This window comes from Nicotiana sylvestris, chromosome 12 (genome assembly GCF_000393655.2).
Source record: "Nicotiana sylvestris chromosome 12, ASM39365v2, whole genome shotgun sequence".
Lineage (NCBI taxonomy): Eukaryota > Viridiplantae > Streptophyta > Magnoliopsida > Solanales > Solanaceae > Nicotiana > Nicotiana sylvestris.
The window spans coordinates 1,840,666-1,861,126 of record NC_091068.1 but is presented as its reverse complement, the minus strand read 5'-3'; the positions used below and the strand labels follow the sequence as shown (position 1 = coordinate 1,861,126).

Here is a 20,461-nt window from a genome sequence, read left to right as displayed (position 1 = left end):
AAGTGTTCTCTATCGATCCATCCCACCAAATCTTTTTTCATTTTCAAAACTTTGAATACGAAATTTCTAATTAAGGATATAAGGATCCTATCCATCCCACCATAATCGTCAGATATTATTAAATTATGTCATTATTTTTGTTTTCACATGGAGATGGAGTTAAAAAGAATTAACGTTTAACTTTTGGCGCATTTTTCATTTATCAAATAATGACTTCTCCACTATAAAAAGACAGAAACACTTTCCTTTCTCAGTACCTAACTTAGAAACAGAAAAAAAGAAAGAAGAAAAAACCTTCTAGTGTGTGTCTGTGTGTGAAAAAAATGGCAGAAAACAAAGAAGAAGATGTGAATCTTGGAGCAAACAAATACAGAGAAACACAACCATTAGGAACAGCAGCACAAACAGAAAATAAAGATTATGTTGAACCACCACCAGCACCATTATTTGAACCTGGTGAATTATCATCTTGGTCATTTTACAGAGCTGGAATTGCAGAATTTATGGCCACTTTCTTGTTTTTGTATATTACAATCTTGACTGTAATGGGACTTAAAAGATCAGATAGTTTGTGTTCTTCTGTTGGTATTCAAGGTGTTGCTTGGGCTTTTGGTGGTATGATCTTTGCTCTTGTTTACTGTACTGCTGGTATCTCAGGTCAGTTATTCTTCTTCTTTTGTTGCTTCACTTGTTCTCCTCTTTTTCCTTATCGTTTTTTGTCTCGCTCTTCTTTCTTTCTTCTTCTCCCTTATTCTCTCTTTCCATCTTTTCTTGGGTCGATGGTCTATCGAAAACAACCTCTCTATCTTCCAGGTAAGGGTATCTTCCAGGTAAGGGTAAGGTCTGCTTACACCATACCTCTACCTGTAAGATTATACTAAATATGTTGTTGTTGTTGCTGCTGCTGTTGCTTCTCTTGCCCAAGTCTTGTTCTTTTACCAATAATAATAAAAATGTAATCTTTTTTGGTCTATTCTCCCATAATTTTGTGACTGTTTTTCATTTTTTCCCTTCTTTAGCTTAGTTTATTTTAGCTTGCTGGTGTGCCTCATCCTATTTTTGACAACTAGTTTTATGAAATATTCCTGAATGTAGGTATGTAAGTACATACCGTGGCAGAGCAAGAATTTTTATTAAGGGGTGTCAAAAGATAAAAAAGTAAATATATGAAAAAATAAAGGGGTTCCATATAATATGTGTATTTTTTTTTTTTTACCTAGTTACGCACTATAATTTTTCAGGCGAAGAGGTGACACCCTTGGGATAAGGTGGCTCTGTCACTGTGTGTATATATACCCAAAGTTTTCAGCTTTGTTTTTTTTGGTAGCTCAAAAATGTAATTTTTTGTGTATCATGTACCGAAAATGTGATTTTTTCTTTTCTTTTTTGGGGGTGCGCGTGTGTGTCGGGGCTGTTCTCTCTATAATTTGTGACTGATTTTCATTGTTTTCCCTTCTTTAATTAGCTTACAGCTTGTTTGGATGGTTGTTACTTATTGTATCGTATCGTATTGTTACTTTAAATACAATCTTTGTTTTGGTTGTTACTTAAATTTTATTGTATCGTATCGTTAAAACCGTCGTTATGTAACGATGAAATGTACCACTTTATGTAACGACCGATTTGGTGTGGTCGCGTCGTTTTATTGTATTTTTCTCTCAATCTCACCCTTCATTATTATTAAATAATTTTATTTTATCATTTACCCTACCTTTTTATATATCGTATCATAATTTTTCTTTATAATATTGCAAGTTTATTCATCATATTACTGGTGTGTGATACCATGAAACGACGCCAAAACGACACAATCCATCCACACATTGTATTTGTCAAACGATACAGTACAGTACAATACGATACGATATATTATGAAACAATATGTAACAATCATCCAAACAAGGTGTTAGTTTATTCTGGTTGCTTATGCTTCCATCCTATTTTTGACAACTAGTTTTATGAATTCTTGAATATATACCCATAAAAATAATTCAGCTCTCTTTATTTTTAAAGCCAAAAGTTGTTTTTGGTTCTCTTCTTTTTTTCAATCTTCTTTTGATATATGTGTTGCTTAAAGATCCAGCCTTGATTCAGAAGTAATTCAAGATTTTGAGCAGGTGGGGGTCGCAAAGGGGTACAACAACAATAACGAACCCAGTATAATTTCACAAGTGGAGTCTAGGGAGGATAGTGTGTAAGCAGAACTTACGTCTACTGTGAATATTGAGAGACTGTTTCCAATAGACCCTCGGCGCGAGGAAAGATGAAAATAAAGCAAGGGTAGTCTATTATATATAGAGTTGAACTTCTACACACAGAAGGGTAATTATTATCAAGTTGCCTAAAATAATTACATTTAATAATCCATAATAGATAGAACTAATAACTTCAAATACAAGGCAGACAACCTATTGAAATAGGTTATATTACATTGATTACTTTTTGCATATGTAGACATGATTCTAGTAGAAAGCTATTGGTTTTTTTCACCCTTTTCTATTTTCTATTTCAAGAACTGACTTTCTATTTTTGTACTGAAACAGGAGGCCACATTAATCCAGCTGTGACCTTTGGTCTATTCTTAGCAAGGAAACTTTCCTTAACCAGGGCAGTATTCTACATGGTAATGCAATGCCTTGGTGCTATTTGTGGTGCTGGTGTTGTTAAAGGTTTCATGAAAGGTCCATACCAAAGACTTGGTGGTGGTGCCAATGTGGTTAACCCTGGCTATACTAAAGGTGATGGACTTGGTGCTGAAATTATTGGTACTTTTGTTCTTGTTTACACTGTTTTCTCTGCTACTGATGCCAAGAGAAATGCCAGAGATTCACATGTTCCTGTAAGTGCCTTCTTGCCTTTTTAATTCAAAAGATATTTCTTACCGATAATGCGTCTGGATTTGAAGGGGAGCCTTGGTGTAACTGGTAAAGTTGTTGTTATGTGCCTAGGAGTTCACAGATTCGAGCTGTAAAAACAGCCTCTTGCAGAAATGCAGGATAAGACTGCGTACAATAGACCCTTGCAGTCCGGCCTTTTCCCGAACCCTGCGCATAGCGGGAGCTTAGTGCACCATACTGCCTTTTAATATGTTGGATCATTATACTATCCGTAGTAAGCTGTAACAAGTAAGAGGAGACAATTTGGATGCAAATTCTGTAACGATTTCTCTTTTGTTTTCCTCTTTTTGAGATTTTGGTTGAGTAGAATGAGTGAACATTTTTGGTCTAAAGGGCAGCCCAACGCACAAAGCATCTCACGTTTACACAGGATCCGAGGAAGAGCCGTATCTCAAGGGGGTGATATCGACTCCCTACCCTAATGCAAGCATTAGTGGCTGCTTCCATGGTTCGAACTTGTGACCTATAAATCACACGGAGACAACTTTACCGTTGCTCCAAGGTTCCCCTTCCGCCTTTGGTCTAGAAAAAAAATTGCTCATACTAGCATGTGCTATTGATGTTTGCTGACAGCTCTAAAATAAGATAAAAAATGCATAAAATTCCAACTTGTTTCGGATTGAGGCAGTTACGGTTGTTTGAAGAATAAAGAACTGCATTCCTAACTTTCATGCTTTCTTACAGATTTTGGCACCTCTTCCTATTGGATTTGCTGTGTTCTTGGTTCATTTGGCCACCATCCCAATTACTGGAACTGGCATCAACCCTGCCAGGAGTCTTGGAGCTGCTATTATCTTCAACAAAAAACAGGCATGGGATGACCATGTAAGCCCTTCAACTTACACATGTTTCATTTTTTTAATAACCTAGAAATCCCCGAGTGCTAGCTGGCGCACGATTTGAAATTTAGTGGATAATGTGTCTGCCTCTTTACCCTTCTCCACTTGAACATGAAGCTTTTGTTTACAGCCAGATTCGTACTCATGATATGCGCGTAACGCACGCGTCACGTGTTACGCTCTTACCGTTGAACCAAAGCCCCAGTGGCTTTCATTTTTTTATATTGATAGCCGATAAATTTTCGAGGGCTAGCTAGCGCACAGGTCGAAATTCGGTGGATAACGAGCCCTCCCTTCTATCCAGAGGCGGATCCAGAATTTAATATTTACGGGTTCCTGCAATAACCTCAAGTAATTTTTCAATAGTAACTAGGTTCACATTAAAATATTTATAGATATTGAGTGAATTTTTCGAACACATTTACACTGTTTGAACAAAAGCTACTGGGTTCGTGTGAACCCGTAGGTCGCAAGGTGGATCGGCCCCTGCTTCTATCTTCTCCACTTAAATACCAGGCTTTTGTCCAAAGCCTGGTTCGAACTCATGACATGCGCCTAATTCATCCATCACGTGTTGTGCTCGTACCACTGAAACAAAGCCCCAGAGGCTTTCACTTCTTGTTTTTCATAGCTAACAATGTGCTGTTTTTTCCTGATATTTTCAGTGGATCTTCTGGGTTGGACCATTCATTGGAGCTGCTCTTGCTGCAGTTTATCACCAAATAATTATCAGAGCCATTCCATTCAAGAGCAAGGCTTAAGATTCTCCTGCCATTTGCCTTTTTCAAGACTCTGTATTCCATTTTCTTCTCTTGCTGGTGTCTGTCAAATGTGTAATTTCTTCTATTAAGATGTCAATTATGTGAATAAATTATCAAGTTGTATCTAAAAGCTTTGTCAATGAATGAATTTCTATCTTATTCTTTTCCTTCCCCTCCCTCTAAAAATATAAATTATATTCTATTGAATAATATTATGTGTCGCGAATACAACTTGACATAAAAACCTTTTTGGTTAAAATTGTCTAATATAAGATCAATTTTAAAGAGCTTAGCAAAATTATATGCTCGAAAATACTCTTTTTTTTTTTTCCAACTTCAATCAATTATTGTCCAAATGGCTAAATTTTCATGGGTTGCCCAAATGACAAACTATTTTCGTGTTAAAACAAAATGAATAAGATTTTTTAAGGTTCGTTTATTTCCACACGTAGATAGAAGTTTTTAATAGACTCCTGAATAGACACAAAACCAATGTAAAAATAAGAGCAACAACAACTAAATTTAATCCCAACTAGTTGGTATCGTCTAGATAGATATGTTGTAAACAATTTCTGAGGGCCATCGGACTGGGTAAAATCTGAATTAACCGTGGTGCCCTTGCGGGAAACTCCTTACCGAAGGCCTGTGCACCCCCGAGAATAGTCGGGGCTCGAAGAGACTCGGACACCCGGGGCAAATAAAAAAAAGAGAGAAAGATATGTTGTATCTTATGTTAAATATGCACCAAGTTTCTTTCAACCAGTTAATATAGAACATTCCCTTTATTATGCTGTGTAAATTTGCATCAATTTTCGAGAGATTGTGGGTTATTTCAGAAATTTTAGGCTTACCTCGTATCTTTTATCATATTCAATCATACTATTGTCGCACCTATGTATCGGTGTACAGAAAATGTAAAATTATTTATCCAAATTCCAAATAGTCAACCGCTTTCACTGTACATTTTTTTCTAGCTGGTATACATAAATTATAATTCAAAGAATTATCAAACAACTAGTTAATTTGCCCGCGCTTCGCGCGGTCCTCAAGATTGATTTCATTATAATTTTATTGACATCCACATATTTTTATTCAAATAATAACATATCTGTATCTCAAGAGCATTCAATGAATTATCAAGGAAATAGTACCCTTTAAACAGACAAGAGGGGTTGCTATGATGGTAAGCAACCTCCACTTCTAATCAAGAGGCTGTGAGTTCGAGTCTCCCCAAGAGCAAGGTGGGAAGTTCTTGGAGGGAAGGATGCCGAGGGTCTATTTGGAAACAGCTTCTCTACCCCAGGGTAGGGGTAAGGTCTGCGTACACACTACCCTCCCCAAACCCCACTAAGTGGGATTATACTGGATTGTTGTTGTTGTTGCTGTTGTAGTACTCTCTAAACAATCTTATTTTTTGCATATTCTCCAACCACAACATTTCCTTACTAATCTAATTAACTGGGATTTGTACCGGATAAGCCCTTAGTAAAACCCTCCCTATCAGCTACAAAGAAGTTTTCCGCCGCAAATAAAATTTAAACGCAACTTTTATATATATATATATATATATATATATATATATATATATATATATATATATATATAGGGGCGGACCCACGTGGAGTCAAGTGGGTTCATATGAACCCGCTTCATCGAAAAATAACACTGTGTATATAGGTATATTTTTGCTGTTTTCAGACAAGTAATGGTATAAATATAATTTTGAACCCACTTAAAACAAGGAAAATGTCTAGCCTGTTGGTAAAGAGGGTTCAAATTTTCCACATGGTCCTGAGTTTGAAACTAGCTAGTCACATATGAACCCGCTTCATCTAATGTTTTTTTTTGAACCCGCTTGATAAAAATCCTGGGTCCGCCACTGTATATATATATATATTTGTATTTTATGATATTACATTAATTTTAAGAATACTATATAAAAAGAATCTACTAACATGTGTTTGGTGTTGGTTGCATGAAAAGCTCAACATTTCACAGTTTCAAGTCAACCCTCTTTCCCCTAACTTTAAGAGAACATTCTAAAATTAACAAACTGATTTCATTTAACTCTCATAAATTTCAAGACGCATGCTATAAAGGAAAATCAAGAAGTAACAATTGTACACATCCATTAAATGTTGGAGAATACAAAACCTAAAATATGTTGGAGATTATCTGTGTAAACATATATAGGATTTTAATAAACTAACTTAATAACAGAGTAATACAATAACATAATAAAAAGTTGTAGGAAATTAGCATATTAAAATGCTAAAACTCATAAACAAATGAGTTGGCCAATATCATGCTTGTCATCATATAAAATTAGCAAACAAACGTAAGATCTAACATAAGAGTTGGACCTTTTTATAAGCCAAAACATTCTTGAATTATTATGCATATTGAATCTCCATTGAAATTAGCTGTAAAGGTGAGTAATTATTTTTGTAACGGTTAAAGAAAAGAGTATGGTGTAATTAAAAGAATAAAAGGCTGACTTTGAAACGGATGATCTTAGTTTTGTAACTGTCATTTTTCCTCTTCCTTTATTTATCATTATCATGGAACTACAATTAAACATTAATTTTTTGGTTTAAATAATTAAATATAGTACTAAAATGAGAGAAAACTCTCAAAAATCCGAGAAAATAGATAAATCATATCCTAGATTAAGAGAGCTGCCACATCAACTTTTTCATTCCCTACTTTATATATATATATATAGAGAGATTAAATATACAATTGAAAACAGAAAATAAGAATTGTAACGTTTGTATAATTAGAAACACGATTGAATACTAATAGTCATTAAGGAGACGTAAACGTGTAACGGAAAAGATTAAAAAACAAAGAAGAATACTAATAGTCATGATGAGAACAAAATCGTTGCCAACTTTTGGCTGAGGCAGCTAATGGGCTGAAAAATATGTGAAATCCCAAGGTAGATATATATAACAAATAGGGGTGTTCATAAAAACCCGAAAAACCGAACCAAACCAACCAAAAAAATCGATACTTTTTTGTTTAGTTTGGTTTTGGTTTTGAATTTTAAAAACCGATCAAATTTGGTCTGGTTTTGGTTTTAATCAGAAAAAAATCGAACCAAACCGACTATAGGAGTAACTATTTCAAATTTATTATGGGATTTTTACCTATCTATACCATATATCAAAACTTATTACCCTCAATGTTTAAGGTTTGTGTTTATTACATTTAAGCATACTAAATTACCATTTCTATACCATAATTCAAATTAGGGATATAATTAAGGGTTCATTTTTATTAGGCATAATTATAGGACTGTATCTTCACGTTATTTGGTTTACCCGCCCCTCTCTCCTCCCACCCCCCCACACCCCCTACGATTTACCTTCAGTTCCCCACCCCCACGATTTACCTTCAGTTTTTCCTCCATTCTCGTACAATCTCTTCTCACCCACAATTACCATCACTTTCTTCTCCACTTAATTACCTTCAGTTGATAGTATCCCCCACGATTTGAATTCACTTCCATCTTTGTCTTCAACTCCTAAATCATGAAAAAAACCAACACTCCCCAAAAAAATCATCAAAAGCTATATTAGCTGATATTCCAACCTTTGATTTGGGTGTTTTAACACCAAAATCACCACAAAAAAACCCACAAACGACGCATGCAAGTGAACAAACTACTGGTATTTCATCTCCTAGACAAATTCGTGCGGAAATGAGAAGCAAGCATTTGCACGATGTTGATGTTGGTGGAGTTGATAAACTAGTCGACAATCAACTGAAACGCAAGGGGAAATAGTTGAGTGTAGATGACGATTTTGTAGATGATTCTCCCAAAGTTCAATCTGTGAAAAAACACAAGGTCTCTCCTTCTTCATCAAAACCAAAGAAGAAGAAACCCTCAAAAAAAGTACCAAAATTGGTTAAGGAAAAAATTTCAATAAAGGTAAACACTATTTATGTTTCCTCACTGTTTTGTAGTTTGATTTTGGTTGTAAAAATCTGTTGTTCAAGTGTTAATTTAGTGTTCAAGTGTTTTTTGGCCAAATGTGGTATTGTCCTAATTTTGTAGATTATTTTTCACAATTTTGTAGGTTTAATGGAACTGTGATTATTAGACAGTGTATACTGTAGTTAGTTTGTAGTTGATTTGTAGTCTGATCGTTAAATTGTAGAGATGGTATTTTTCATTGCAACCTGTATTGCTGCTACATTTAACTTCATTCTAAATACAATTTATCTACATGTTGTGAGTTAATTGAAGTAACTGTTACATTCTGTAGATAATGTTTACAAGTGCATTGTTCTTCTTTGATTGTTCAAGTGTATTTTGGTAAAATGTGGTGTTGTCCTAATTTTGTAGATTCTTTGTCTCAATTTTGTAGTCTAATTGGAACTGTGACTCTTAGACAGTGTATAAATGTAGTTAGTTTGTAGTTGATGTGTAGTCTGATGGTTAAATTGTAGATATGTTATTTTTTATTGTAGCATGTATAGCTCATATATTTAACTTCATTCTAACTACAGTTAATCTACATTTATGTGACATATTTGAAGTAACTGTTACATCCTGTAGATTCTTTGTCTCAATTTTGTAGTTTAATTGGAACTGTGACTCTTAGACAGTGTATAAATGTAGTTAGTTTGTAGTTGATGTGTAGTCTGATGGTTAAATTGTATATATGTTATTTTTTATTGTAGCCTGTATATCTCATATATTTAACTTCATTCTAACTACAGTTAATCTACATTTATGTGACATACTTGAAGTAACTGTTACATTCTGTAGATAATGTTTACACGTGCATTGTTCTTCTGTTATTGTTTTGTAGTTATAGGTGTGGGTAGGCTATTCTTCTTCTAGTTATATTTTGTATTTGTCATGTAGTTATATGTAGATTACTGTTTCCTTTTTATGCAAACTACTAATGTTCATTAATTTTATATTTTCTACAGAATGGACCTTACTTTGCACAACAAAATGTTGATTATGGTGTGCTTAGATTCCACAGTTTGTGTGATCCTAACATACCTAGCCAGATACAAGCTTTACTCTCTCCGAATGCTTTAAGGGTTTTTAGAAAAACTTGTTTTGGTTACTTATTAGGTCTCCCCAAAATCTGTATGCAAAACCAAACACTTCATCTTCTGATGAAGTATGAATTGACAAAGTCTACTGACTCATATTTTTCAGTACTATTTAAGGGTGAAAAATTGAATTTTTCCTTGAGAGAATTTGGGTTGATAACTGGTCTTAATTGTGTTAATAAGTTTTCAGACTATGGTTACACTTCCACCTATGTTAGCCCTTTAATGAATACATATTTTCCGAACAAAGAAAGGGTTGAGAAATGGCATTTGAAAAAAGTAGTGACTAATAAAGCATGGGCAAACGATGTGGATGCGGTGAAGTTGTGCATTCTTTATATGTTGGAATTTTTTGTTTGTCCTTCTGATAAAGACCATGTGACTTTCATAGACAAGTTTATGTTCTTTCTAATAGAGTCTGGTAATTTTGAGTCATACCCATGGGGTATCAAATCCTTCAAGCAGGTTATTGAATCTGTCCGACATCGTCTTAATCCCCATGTACATTCTTATCTGATACGGGGATGCTCATTAGCCTTGCAAGTGTGGCTATATGAGTGTTGCTCGTCCGTCAGCACCGAGCTTGCTACGAGATGTTCTGAATCTATACCTCGCATTTTAAGATGGTCAGCTACAAAGGGGCAGATTTGGTTAACTGCAATTGAAGAGAAGATGATCAAGCCTGAGTGGATCAAGGTATTTTTTTCCACTTTTGTATGATGCTACAATTACATTCATAATAACTACATTGAATCTACATTTTTTTTGTCACTTGAATTAACTGTTATTTTCATCATTCAGTTCACAAACATGATTGAATCTGGAGAAGAGCTTGGAGTGCTTAATCTGCCAGACAAGATTCAATATGAAGATGAACATGGTGCTCAACCATCACATGTTCCAACTGCTGCTTCTCCATCATTTGAACCCAAATATACAGATTGTCAAGAGGACATTGAATCTGTCAGTAGCAAGCTCATGAAGTTGGAAAAGGGGATTGTGCAGGTATTATGAATAACTACAATATATTGACATAATTTGCTACATTTTGACTTCATTACATAACAATTATAGTATGTTATACATTGTAGTTAATTTGTGGTATAAATCTATAACAATTATAGTTTGTTGAATTGTAGTGTAACTGTAGCAGTTAGAATAAGATTACCAACTAATTATATATTTAATTTTTAGGTTGATGTAAAGTTAGATGCCTATAGGAAGGATGTTTTTGAGGAACTCTCAAGCCTTCGAGAGTTCATAGATCAATCTTTGAAGGGTGTTATGAATGTGATAAACAAGAGGTTTGATTTGGATGAGTCAAAGGTAAGAATTTACATATAATTTTGTACTAAGACTAATTAAGACATATGAATAAAGTAGTCTCAAATATTTCCCAAAATTGTAGTTTGCTGGTAGTTCAACAAAAAATAATTACCAACATCAAGGAGATAACAACCAGCAATTCCAGTTCAATGCTGGTGATCAACTGCATGGAAGCACAAGCAATACAGGTATCTACAAAATTCCTGCATACATATCTACAAATTTCAAGACAGCATTATTAAATTATACTAATCATTTTTTTACTATGTGTTGCAGCTACAATTTCTCCAGAACATTTTCAACCACATGTTGACTTATATCCTGACTTCCAAGAAGCAGCTGAGGCATATAAAGCAGGTACAGAACCATTCCTTCATTACAATAAGGTTTTTATGCAAAATTTTAATAATTTACACCTTAACTACATATTCCTACATATATCTACAATTCTCATTCCCAATTATTCATTCAAGCTGATGTTTCACCAGAACATCTACAAGGAAATATTGAGGAAGAACCAGTAATTGATGAAGTGGCTGAGCCACAACAAGCAGGTAATATATTCTCTATATTCTCTATAACTCCATAATACTGTTCATATCTACATTGATCTACACTTATCTACAGAAGGTGAAGTTCCACAGTCGCCAATTCACGGTGTGACTGTGACTGAAGTTGTTCCTGAAGGCATTGATAAAAAAGTTGTTCCTGAAGGCATTGAAAACAAAGGTTTGACATTGGATGACTTTGAGCTGCCAGAAAACTTATCACAGTTGGTCATGTATGGCGAGCCCATACGAGATGAATCAACCCCTGTTCATCCCGGTAGAACAAGGCAACCGGGAAAACATGCACGATCACCTTTCACATCTTTGTATAGTTCTGGAGGCAGCACATCTGTTGGACCTAAATTTTTTTACCTCAAGCACCCCTTCACAAGTGTCATAGGTGAAAATGTAGATCCTGAATTGACAGAAAGGTTCACCAACTGGTTATACATTCGTAGTGATAAAGTATCTAGGAGGTATGAATGCTTCATTTTACACTGTCTGTTCACCATTTTTATACTTTAAAATTGTAATTCATTTTGTAAATTTTTTGTATTTGATCATCTTTTTTTTGTTATTACAGGAGGAAATATTACTTTTCCAAGAAGGATAACCAAATCAAGCCTTGGTTGGATTTTGGTTGTGAAAAGATTGATAAGAAGGACTGGTTTTATGACCTTGCTCACCCCGGACAAGTCATCAATAACACAGTAAGTATAAAGAACATAATCATTCACAATATCTGTTTTGTCTTCAGCTGTGTAGTGTAATTGTAGTTTATTTTTCAGCTATGATGTGTAATTGTAGTAATATTGTAGACAACATATATATGTTACTATATTTATGTCTCAGCTGTGAAATTTTGCTTTTTATGGACCTTATGTATCATATGTGATGATGATTGTATGTACAAACTGGAATTTTGGTACTTTTGACTGACTTGGAATCTCCGTGTACCACAACTGTAGTTACCTTGTAGTAATATTGTAGAGCTTGTGATTGTGCCTATTAATATTAACTGTAGGTTGAACTTGCTGATTTTTGGGAGCTTAAGTTAGGTGGTATGTTTCATTTGTTCCTCTGTATAGTGAATAAATGTAGACAGTGCATAAATATAGTTAATGTGTAGTTGTTTTGTAGTCTGATGGGTCAATTGTACATATAGTACTTGTTCACTATGGTTCATACAAACTACAATTAAATTACATTTTGTGAGGAACTTGGACTAACTGTTATATTTCTGTAGTTATAGTGTAGCTAATTTGCAGCAATCTGTTAGAGTTTTTAATAAATTCAAATTGTAGTTAATCTGTAGCTGTCTTGTAGACAAGTGTGGTTACACCGTACCTTATTGTATATGTTTATTCTATTTTGGCAGCACATTGATGTTATTATGTATTATCTGCGAAAAAGAGGCAAATATGGCCCCAACAATAATACTAGGTTCACAACCACGGATTGCTTGCTCAAGACAAAGATTGAAAGAATCTATGACAAGTTCATAAGTTCTCCACCGGAACAAAGGTATTCGGTTGTTAAACCCGAGGATGATGTTGGAGAATATATTCTTGGGTACAGAATTCTTGCTAATGTTGCCTGGGATCTTGTTGACTATGTGCTCATGCCTGTGAACCTTGTAGAGAACTTCCATTGGTTGTTGCTAGTTTTTGACATAAAGGACAGACAACTTTATGTTTATGATTCCATGGTGAGAGCAAACCGTCATAAAACAGTAGAGACATTGGTTGAAAAGTTTTCAATCATTATCCCTCTGTATTTTTCATGCACTGGTTTCTATGGTAAACGTAAAGACATTAACTTCAAGAGCACAAAGGCATACATCGAAAAACCAGTTACGGACCCTCTCGACATACAATGGATGGTTGCTGAGATTCCACAACAAAAGGAAGGCTCAGTGTAAAAAAATAATCTCCCTTTCTATATGTTTAATTTTTTTATTTTAATCATTTGTTATATAATGAAAAATTCTCATCTTATGCAGCGATTGTGGTGTATTTGTGGCTGCATTTGCGGAGTATGTTAGCCTTGGAGATTTGGCAATCCCAAAGGAAGATCTTTCTGATATTGACCAACACCGTAGACGCTATGGAGCTCTACTGTGGGACTATGCAACAAAGAAGCAAGAAGATGGGTCAATCAGTGAGAGTGAGGTTACTGGCAGGCTAGCAAGGAGGAAGGGTGCTCCGGCAAAAAACGAGAGGACTAGAGTGCAACGAAAGAAGAAATAGACTATTGTGTTCCTAGTTTGGTCTGTGAAATTTGGTAGTTGAATTGGAAAACAATGTAGGAAATATGTCGTTTTGGTTTTCTACAACACTTTTTGTTGATTACATTATACTCTAGTACTCTGATTACATTTTTACAGCAACAACTTTGTCTTACAATTTGACTTTAATCTTCAAGTTATTTTTATAAATACCTTCAAGTGCCAAGTAATATCTGTATATAACTATCATTTGTTACACATCAGAAAGATAAAATAAATACAGGAATCATATAAATAATTTAGCCATCTTTTATCAACAAGGTTTATCAAAAAAATTCAATTTATCTACATTTAAACTACGTCAAACTACATTTTAACTACAACTCCTCTACATATGAATAACAGGACTACAGTTCTAACACAGTTAAACTACATATTCACTACAATCTGGATACAATTTACGTTGAATGCATTCTTTATTAATATCAGTTTTTTTGTATACAGTAAATATTAAAGTTTAACTATTCTATAAAAAAAAGACAACTTTAGATGCTTGACAGAATACATAAAAACATAAATAGTGCAGATACACAAATTGATGTTTATACTTCTTATTCATCTTCAAAAACTTAAACAATTAGACAAGAAAATCCGATAATTTGAGCTCACTAACATTTATTTTGAATAACTATTCTAACTACATGATATTCATTTCTTTTTCGGCGCATTCTTGCAAGTTCTTTTGTTATGCCCTTCACCTCCACAATTACCACATGACACCTTGTATTTCTTTGACTTTATTTCATCAAATGTTTTATATCTTTCCTTGTGAGGTCTCCCTGGCTGCCTTTTATCTCCCGCCGGTGGCTTTACTACCTCATCCAAAATATGTTGTGGCACTTCCCATTTGCCTTCATCAGGAAGAGGGTTTACTGGCATTTCATATGTAAGCAGAAGGCTCTTCCTTGTGTAATATGGAGAGCAATAGTTTTCGTATGTTTCATTCCTATGCCTTAATGCTGCCAAAGCATGCGCACATGGAAATTCATCAAGTTGGAATTGTCCACAGCTACATTTCTTGTTTTCTAGACACACAATGTACCGCTTCACACCATCTAACACATTATGTATATGATATGTTGAAGCCCTCACCTACAATTGAAGACCAAACAGAAATAATAATACATCAATCATTAAATTGGATTATCAACAATTTACCTACAAATCAGCAACAAATATATTACAGCTCATCTACAAACTATTATTACCGACAATTTGACTACATTTTAACTACAATCTGGAAAAACTGCAGCTAGTACTTTTTTGATTCTACTGCACCAAAAAAATATCTTACCCTTAGTTTCTGAGATAATGTACTGTTGTCTTCCAATTCTTTGTTGTATTTGTGACCAAGGTATGTGAAAGTACCCTTTGCCTTCGATAACTTTTCTTTTGTCCAACGTTCAAGAAGAGTCCTCATATACTCAAATAGATCAAATATTGGAAGCTCTCTTGCATCTTTTGTTACAGCATTCAACGACTCGGCAATGTTTGACGTCATAGTAAAAGTTCTATTTACCGTTGCATGTACTCTTGACCATCTATGATAGCCAATATCATATAGGTAAGACTTTACACGCAGGTCTACCTCTTCAATCTTCAACATCCTTTCATTAAATTCATCCATAGTGTATGACCGTGCTGTAGCAAAGTACAATTCATGTAATTGTAGATGTCCCTTCTTGAATTTTGACCTTATATTTGTCCATATATGCCACATGCAAGAGTAGTGTGCCAATCCCGGATAGACAACTGATGTTGCCTTCAGTATACTCTCATGCCTATCTGAAACAACACACATTGAAGGTCTTTCACCATATGCCTCCTTGAATTGCTCAAAGAACCACTTCCAAGACGCGTCGTTTTCAGAATCAACCACAGCATATGCCAAGGGAAAAATAGTACCTACATTTTTAAGACATAAAATATGATTAAATAACAACTACAATATATATTGAGAAATATAGACATGCTAACTACATTCTTTTATATAACTACAAAATAACTACAACATAACTACAATTTAACTGCATTTTAAAGACTGTCTACAAATAAGTACAAAATTATTCCATTATTTACCTGCTGCATCCATGGTGCTTGCTGTCAGCATAATCCCCCTGTAGGCTGACTTTAAGAATGTCCCATCAACCACTACTACCGGCCTACAATGTTGCCAACCATTTATTGATGTACAAAGAGCAACAAATGCGTATAAGAAGCAATCATCTGCTGCCTTCTTCAATTTAACAACAGAACCAGGATAATTCTTCTCAAGAATATAAAAATATTTGGGTAATTTGTTGTAGGAGTCACACGGATTCCCTCTCAAAAACTGTAAAGCTTTTTCCTTTGCTCTCCATGCTTGCATGTAGCTTAGGTTCAGTCCATGTTCGGATAACATGTCAGTTTGTATGTCCTTTGGTGTGTAAACAGTCTTAGGATCACAATACTTTGGAACGACCATGCTACCAAGTACTGCTGCAGTACGTTTGCGCTGTATGAATGTTTCGTCCATTAGGCAGCATGTGTGTTGACGGCTGAAACTTCTTATCTTGAACATTGCCGAATCATTAATTGACGTTGCCTTGAAATGCCATTTACAGCTTTCAGCAACACATATAAGCCAGTAGCTACAAAAGAAATACAATATTTACACAAATTTATGAAAAAACTACAATTAACTACAAATTGACTACAATTTAACTACAATTTATAAAACCCACCTATCTTCAATCATACACTGATTTTGCTGATATATTATCCACAAATAACTACATACCTTCTATGACTGGATCTTTTTACTCTGAACTGGAACTTGTGCATCACTGAATAATTCTTCATTGCAGCAGCTACTGTTTGCTTGTCCTGATAAACTTGTCCTTCTTCAATATATGTTTGCGTAGATTCAGTTATTATTTCACTTTGATATTCCTCTATAGCTGGTGAGGATGGAAATTCAAGTAAGTTTAGGGATCCAGACGAACCTGCAAACAATAAATTCATAAATGTAGTTTCTATGTAGATAATTTTGAAAGCAACATTGCTTTATCCTTTTCAGTACTATGTGAGCTTTGTAGTTTAATTGTAGGTAATTGTAGTAATATTGTAGATAACATAGTAACACCATAACTCTCTGCAATGTCGAATCAAACATACCTGCACTGGTGCTTTCATTGTTGATTGCCAATTCCATATTGAAATCTCTTACGCTTATACATAAAGGATACGAACCTAAGTTTTTATTCTCCTTTTTGGTTTCCATGTAAGCACGAACCCCCATATCATTCCTAATCTCCATTGGAGGACAATTCTCGTTCACAATGTATTTGATTTCTATAATTTTATCCGATGTATCAATCGATAATTGTTCTGCAATTGTAGAACTGAGAATTCCGTAGTTTGCATTATCATCTACCACAATGGCATCAACTTCAAAATCTCTAAATCTGCCATAGTTATCCCAATTACCATTCGATTTCAGCATTATTGGGATTTTTGACATGATTTCGTGTAGTTGATAGGAAAAAAGACGAAGAAGAGATATAGTTTCTACAATTTGAATACTGATATCGACGAAGAGCAATTTTGTACAATTTGAGACGAAGAACAGATATAGTCTCTCTTCAGTAATTGTACAATTTGATTGCGTTTTTTGTGAAATCTCTTTCTGTTGAGGAAGGAGAGAATTACGCAACTGGTGCCTTCATCAGGAATGAAAATCGCCTTCATTTCAAAATTGGAATAAAATCCTTGACAGAATCACATCAGATTTGGTGCCTTCATTTTAGGGCTTTTTTAATGGCAAAATCTACCTATTTTTGGATTGGTATATAATTTGTAGTAAAAGTGTGGACTACATGGGTAAATAACAAATTATGAACATTTTTGGTAATAATGTTTGATATATGGTATAGATAGGTAAAAATCCCATTTATTATTACACCTATATATATGTATATTGTTATACAAAGTTTCAAAAAATTTATGGTAAATGTTAATAGTTTGCACTTTTAATATAGTTCTTTACCTTTACATTCTAGTTTGATTGGTAGTTTTCTTTTGTTTAGTGTAAGAATCCATTTCGTGTTAAAAATAACATATTTTTAATTGAGTCCTTAAATTATTCATCACTATTTGATTCAATTATCATCAATATATTTTGGTAAATAATAGATTTCTCAAAGGGCAATTGATTTGATAGTGTTACATTGAAAATGTGGTCACCGGAATATGTATTTGGTAGTGTACAACAACAACAACAACAACAACAACAACAACCCAGTATAATCCCACTTAGTGGGGTCTGGGGAGGGTAGTGTGTATGCAGACCTTACCCCTACCCTGAGGTAGAGAGGCTGTTTCCAAATAGACCCCCGACATCCTTCCCTCCAAGAACTTCCCACCTTTGCTCTTGGGGAGACTCGAACTCACAACCTCTTGGTTGGAAGTGGAGGTTGCTTACCATCAGAGCAACCCCTCTTGTCTTGTATTTGGTAGTGTATGTCTTATATTTAAGAAAAAACCGACAAATCCAAAAAAATTGAAAAACCGACATAAACTGAATTGAGAAAAACCGACTTAATTGGTTTGGTTCGGTTCTAATATTTGAAAAACCGACTTACTTGGTTTGGTTTAGTTCTAATATTTGAAAAACCAACTTACTTGGTTTGGTTTGGTTTGATCCTTAAAGTAACATATGGAAAGAACAAATCATTGAAAATTAGTACTCACAGCAAGGCCTACAGCCCCCAGTCCAAATATAGCCACACTTGATCCTTTAGTTGGTTTAGCCACATTCAAAGTTGCACCAAGGCCTAGAAAAAAAATCATTTGATCAATCAACAATTGAACTCCTCAAATGAAACTACTACTATTTGAGATACGGTTCATAGTTTCTCCTATACCTGTGGAGATTCCACAACTGAGGACACAGACTTTGTCAAGAGGAGCAAGGGGGTTGATTTTAGCAACACAACCAACATGGACCACAGTGTGTACTCACTAAAGGTAGAGGTCCCAACAAAATGGTAAATAGGCTTTCCATTTATGGAAAATCTTGATTCTCCATCTTGAATCATTACTCCCCTATCAGTGTTGATCCTTAAGAGGCTGCACATATTGCTTTCTTCCGATTTGCAATGAGCACAATCTTTACATTTTCCTGTGAACATTGTTGCGGAAGCCAAATGTATATAGTGTGGATGAGTTACAACTACTATACCAAAAATTATGGCAGCCACCAAATAATAAATAAGACAATAAAGCAACAATAAAAGGAACACCAGAATTTACGAGGTTCGGCCAATTTTGCCTACTTCCTCGGACACAACAAATATTTTATTCCACTCCAAAATACAAGTGAAATAATACTAAAGAGAGAAGATACAAATGCCTTAAGAAGATAAGAAGGCAAATGAAAGGTGTATTTCAATCCTAAACATTAGGCCTCCTTTTATAGGTGAAATTTCCATACACATTTTGCCCAAAACCGATGTGGGACTTTAGCAATCAACAAATCTCCACCTTGCAAAATTCCACATCTTCAATTTTCTCTCAGTAACAAATTTTGGTTGTGTCTTCATCTTCAATCTTCAGTGTTCAACAATGTTGATCAAATCCAAACAATGTTGAAACTTGACCGTAGTCACCACTTTTGTCAGCATATCAGCAGGATTCTCTGTAGTATGAATTTTCTTCACCGTGACTCCACTTTCTTCAATAATTTCTTGTACGAAATGATATCAAACATCAATGTGCTTCGTCCTTGCATGATAAACTTGGTTCTTCGCTAATTGAATAGCACTTTGACTATCACAAAAATTGTGATACCTTTTTGTTCAACACCAAGCTCCTTTAGGAATCTTTGAAGCCAAATTGCTTCCTTCACAGCCTCTGTAATAGCCATATACTCTGCCTCTGTTGTAGACAAAGCAACTGTTGACTGCAAAGTAGACTTCCAACTAACTGGTGCATTTGCAAAAGTAAACACATAACCAGTAGTTGATCTTCGTTTGTCCAGATCACCCGCAAAATCTGAGTCACAATATCCAACTACAGACTGATTGCCTTCCTGCTCAAAAACTAACCAACATCTACAGTATTATGAACATACCGTAGAATCCACTTCACAGCTTGCCAATGCTCCTTTCCTGGATTATGCATATATCTGCTAATAACTCCAACAGCTTGTGAAATGTCATGTCTCGTGCAGACCATTGCATACATCAAGCTACCAACAACATTTGCATATGGTACCTTTGACATATACTCTCGTTCAGCTTCATCTTTTGGCGACATAGTAGTACTTAGCTTAAAATGGGGAGCAAGTGGAGTACTAACTCGCTTAGTATTTTCATCTATGCCAAAACGTTGTAGTACTCTTTTCAAATATTCTTTCTGAGATAAACAGAGTTTCTTTGAACGTCTATCTCTTATTATCTCCATGCCAAGAATTCTTTTTGCCTCACCCAGATCCTTCATCTCGAACTCCTTCTTCAGTTGAATCTTCAGCTTATCAATTTCTTCCGAATTCTTGGAAGCTATCAACATATCATCAACATATAGGAGAAGATATATAAAGGAACCATCTTTAAGCTTGCGCAAATACACACAATGATCGTATTTGCTTCTCTTGTACCCTTGCTGCAACATAAACTTGTCAAAGCGCTTGTACCATTGTCTAGAAGATTGTTTCAATCCGTACAACGATTTTTCAAGTTTGCAC

The 20,461-nt window shown here is 34.8% G+C and overlaps 3 protein-coding genes across 3 annotated transcripts; 2 read left to right on the top strand and 1 right to left on the bottom strand.

Annotated features, from left to right (window-relative positions):
* The first annotated feature begins 238 nt into the window (after window positions 1-238).
* On the top strand, window positions 239-4,656 carry LOC104228262 (probable aquaporin PIP-type pTOM75). Its single transcript, XM_009780701.2, has 4 exons — window positions 239-657; window positions 2,544-2,839; window positions 3,582-3,722; window positions 4,402-4,656. Exons 1-4 carry the CDS (start codon window positions 324-326, stop codon window positions 4,495-4,497), a joined length of 867 nt encoding a protein of 288 aa, XP_009779003.1. The 5' UTR covers window positions 239-323; the 3' UTR covers window positions 4,498-4,656.
* Window positions 4,657-6,892: 2,236 nt separating this feature from the next.
* LOC104234242 (uncharacterized) lies at window positions 6,893-13,121 on the top strand. The gene is made up of 11 exons (XM_070165330.1): window positions 6,893-6,928; window positions 9,445-10,272; window positions 10,378-10,581; window positions 10,771-10,902; window positions 10,985-11,090; window positions 11,179-11,259; window positions 11,376-11,456; window positions 11,530-11,926; window positions 12,034-12,160; window positions 12,829-12,974; window positions 13,091-13,121. The coding sequence occupies exons 1-11, from the start codon at window positions 6,893-6,895 to the stop codon at window positions 13,119-13,121; spliced, it is 2,169 nt and encodes a 722-aa protein (XP_070021431.1).
* A 1,264-nt stretch (window positions 13,122-14,385) lies between these two features.
* LOC138884255 (uncharacterized) lies at window positions 14,386-15,157 on the bottom strand. The gene is made up of 2 exons (XM_070165329.1): window positions 15,032-15,157; window positions 14,386-14,829 (listed from the first exon to the last, which is right to left on the bottom strand). Exons 1-2 carry the CDS (start codon window positions 15,155-15,157, stop codon window positions 14,386-14,388), a joined length of 570 nt encoding a protein of 189 aa, XP_070021430.1.
* Window positions 15,158-20,461: the final 5,304 nt, after the last annotated feature.

Bases quoted from the DNA above. Each gene is read 5' to 3' on its own strand.
- LOC104228262 (XM_009780701.2), top strand. From the start codon at position 324: ATGGCAGAAAACAAAGAAGAAGATGTGAATCTTGGAGCAAACAAATAC. The intron at 658-2,543 runs GTCAGTTATTCT...GTACTGAAACAG, and splicing joins CTGTACTGCTGGTATCTCAG to GAGGCCACATTAATCCAGCT. The intron at 3,723-4,401 runs GTAAGCCCTTCA...TGATATTTTCAG, and splicing joins AACAGGCATGGGATGACCAT to TGGATCTTCTGGGTTGGACC.
- LOC104234242 (XM_070165330.1), top strand. From the start codon at position 6,893: ATGCATATTGAATCTCCATTGAAATTAGCTGTAAAG. The intron at 6,929-9,444 runs GTGAGTAATTAT...TATTTTCTACAG, and splicing joins CATTGAAATTAGCTGTAAAG to AATGGACCTTACTTTGCACA. The intron at 12,161-12,828 runs GTAAGTATAAAG...CTATTTTGGCAG, and splicing joins GACAAGTCATCAATAACACA to CACATTGATGTTATTATGTA.
- LOC138884255 (XM_070165329.1), bottom strand. From the start codon at position 15,157: ATGAGGACTCTTCTTGAACGTTGGACAAAAGAAAAGTTATCGAAGGCA. The intron at 14,830-15,031 runs GTAAGATATTTT...CTTCAATTGTAG, and splicing joins CATTATCTCAGAAACTAAGG to GTGAGGGCTTCAACATATCA.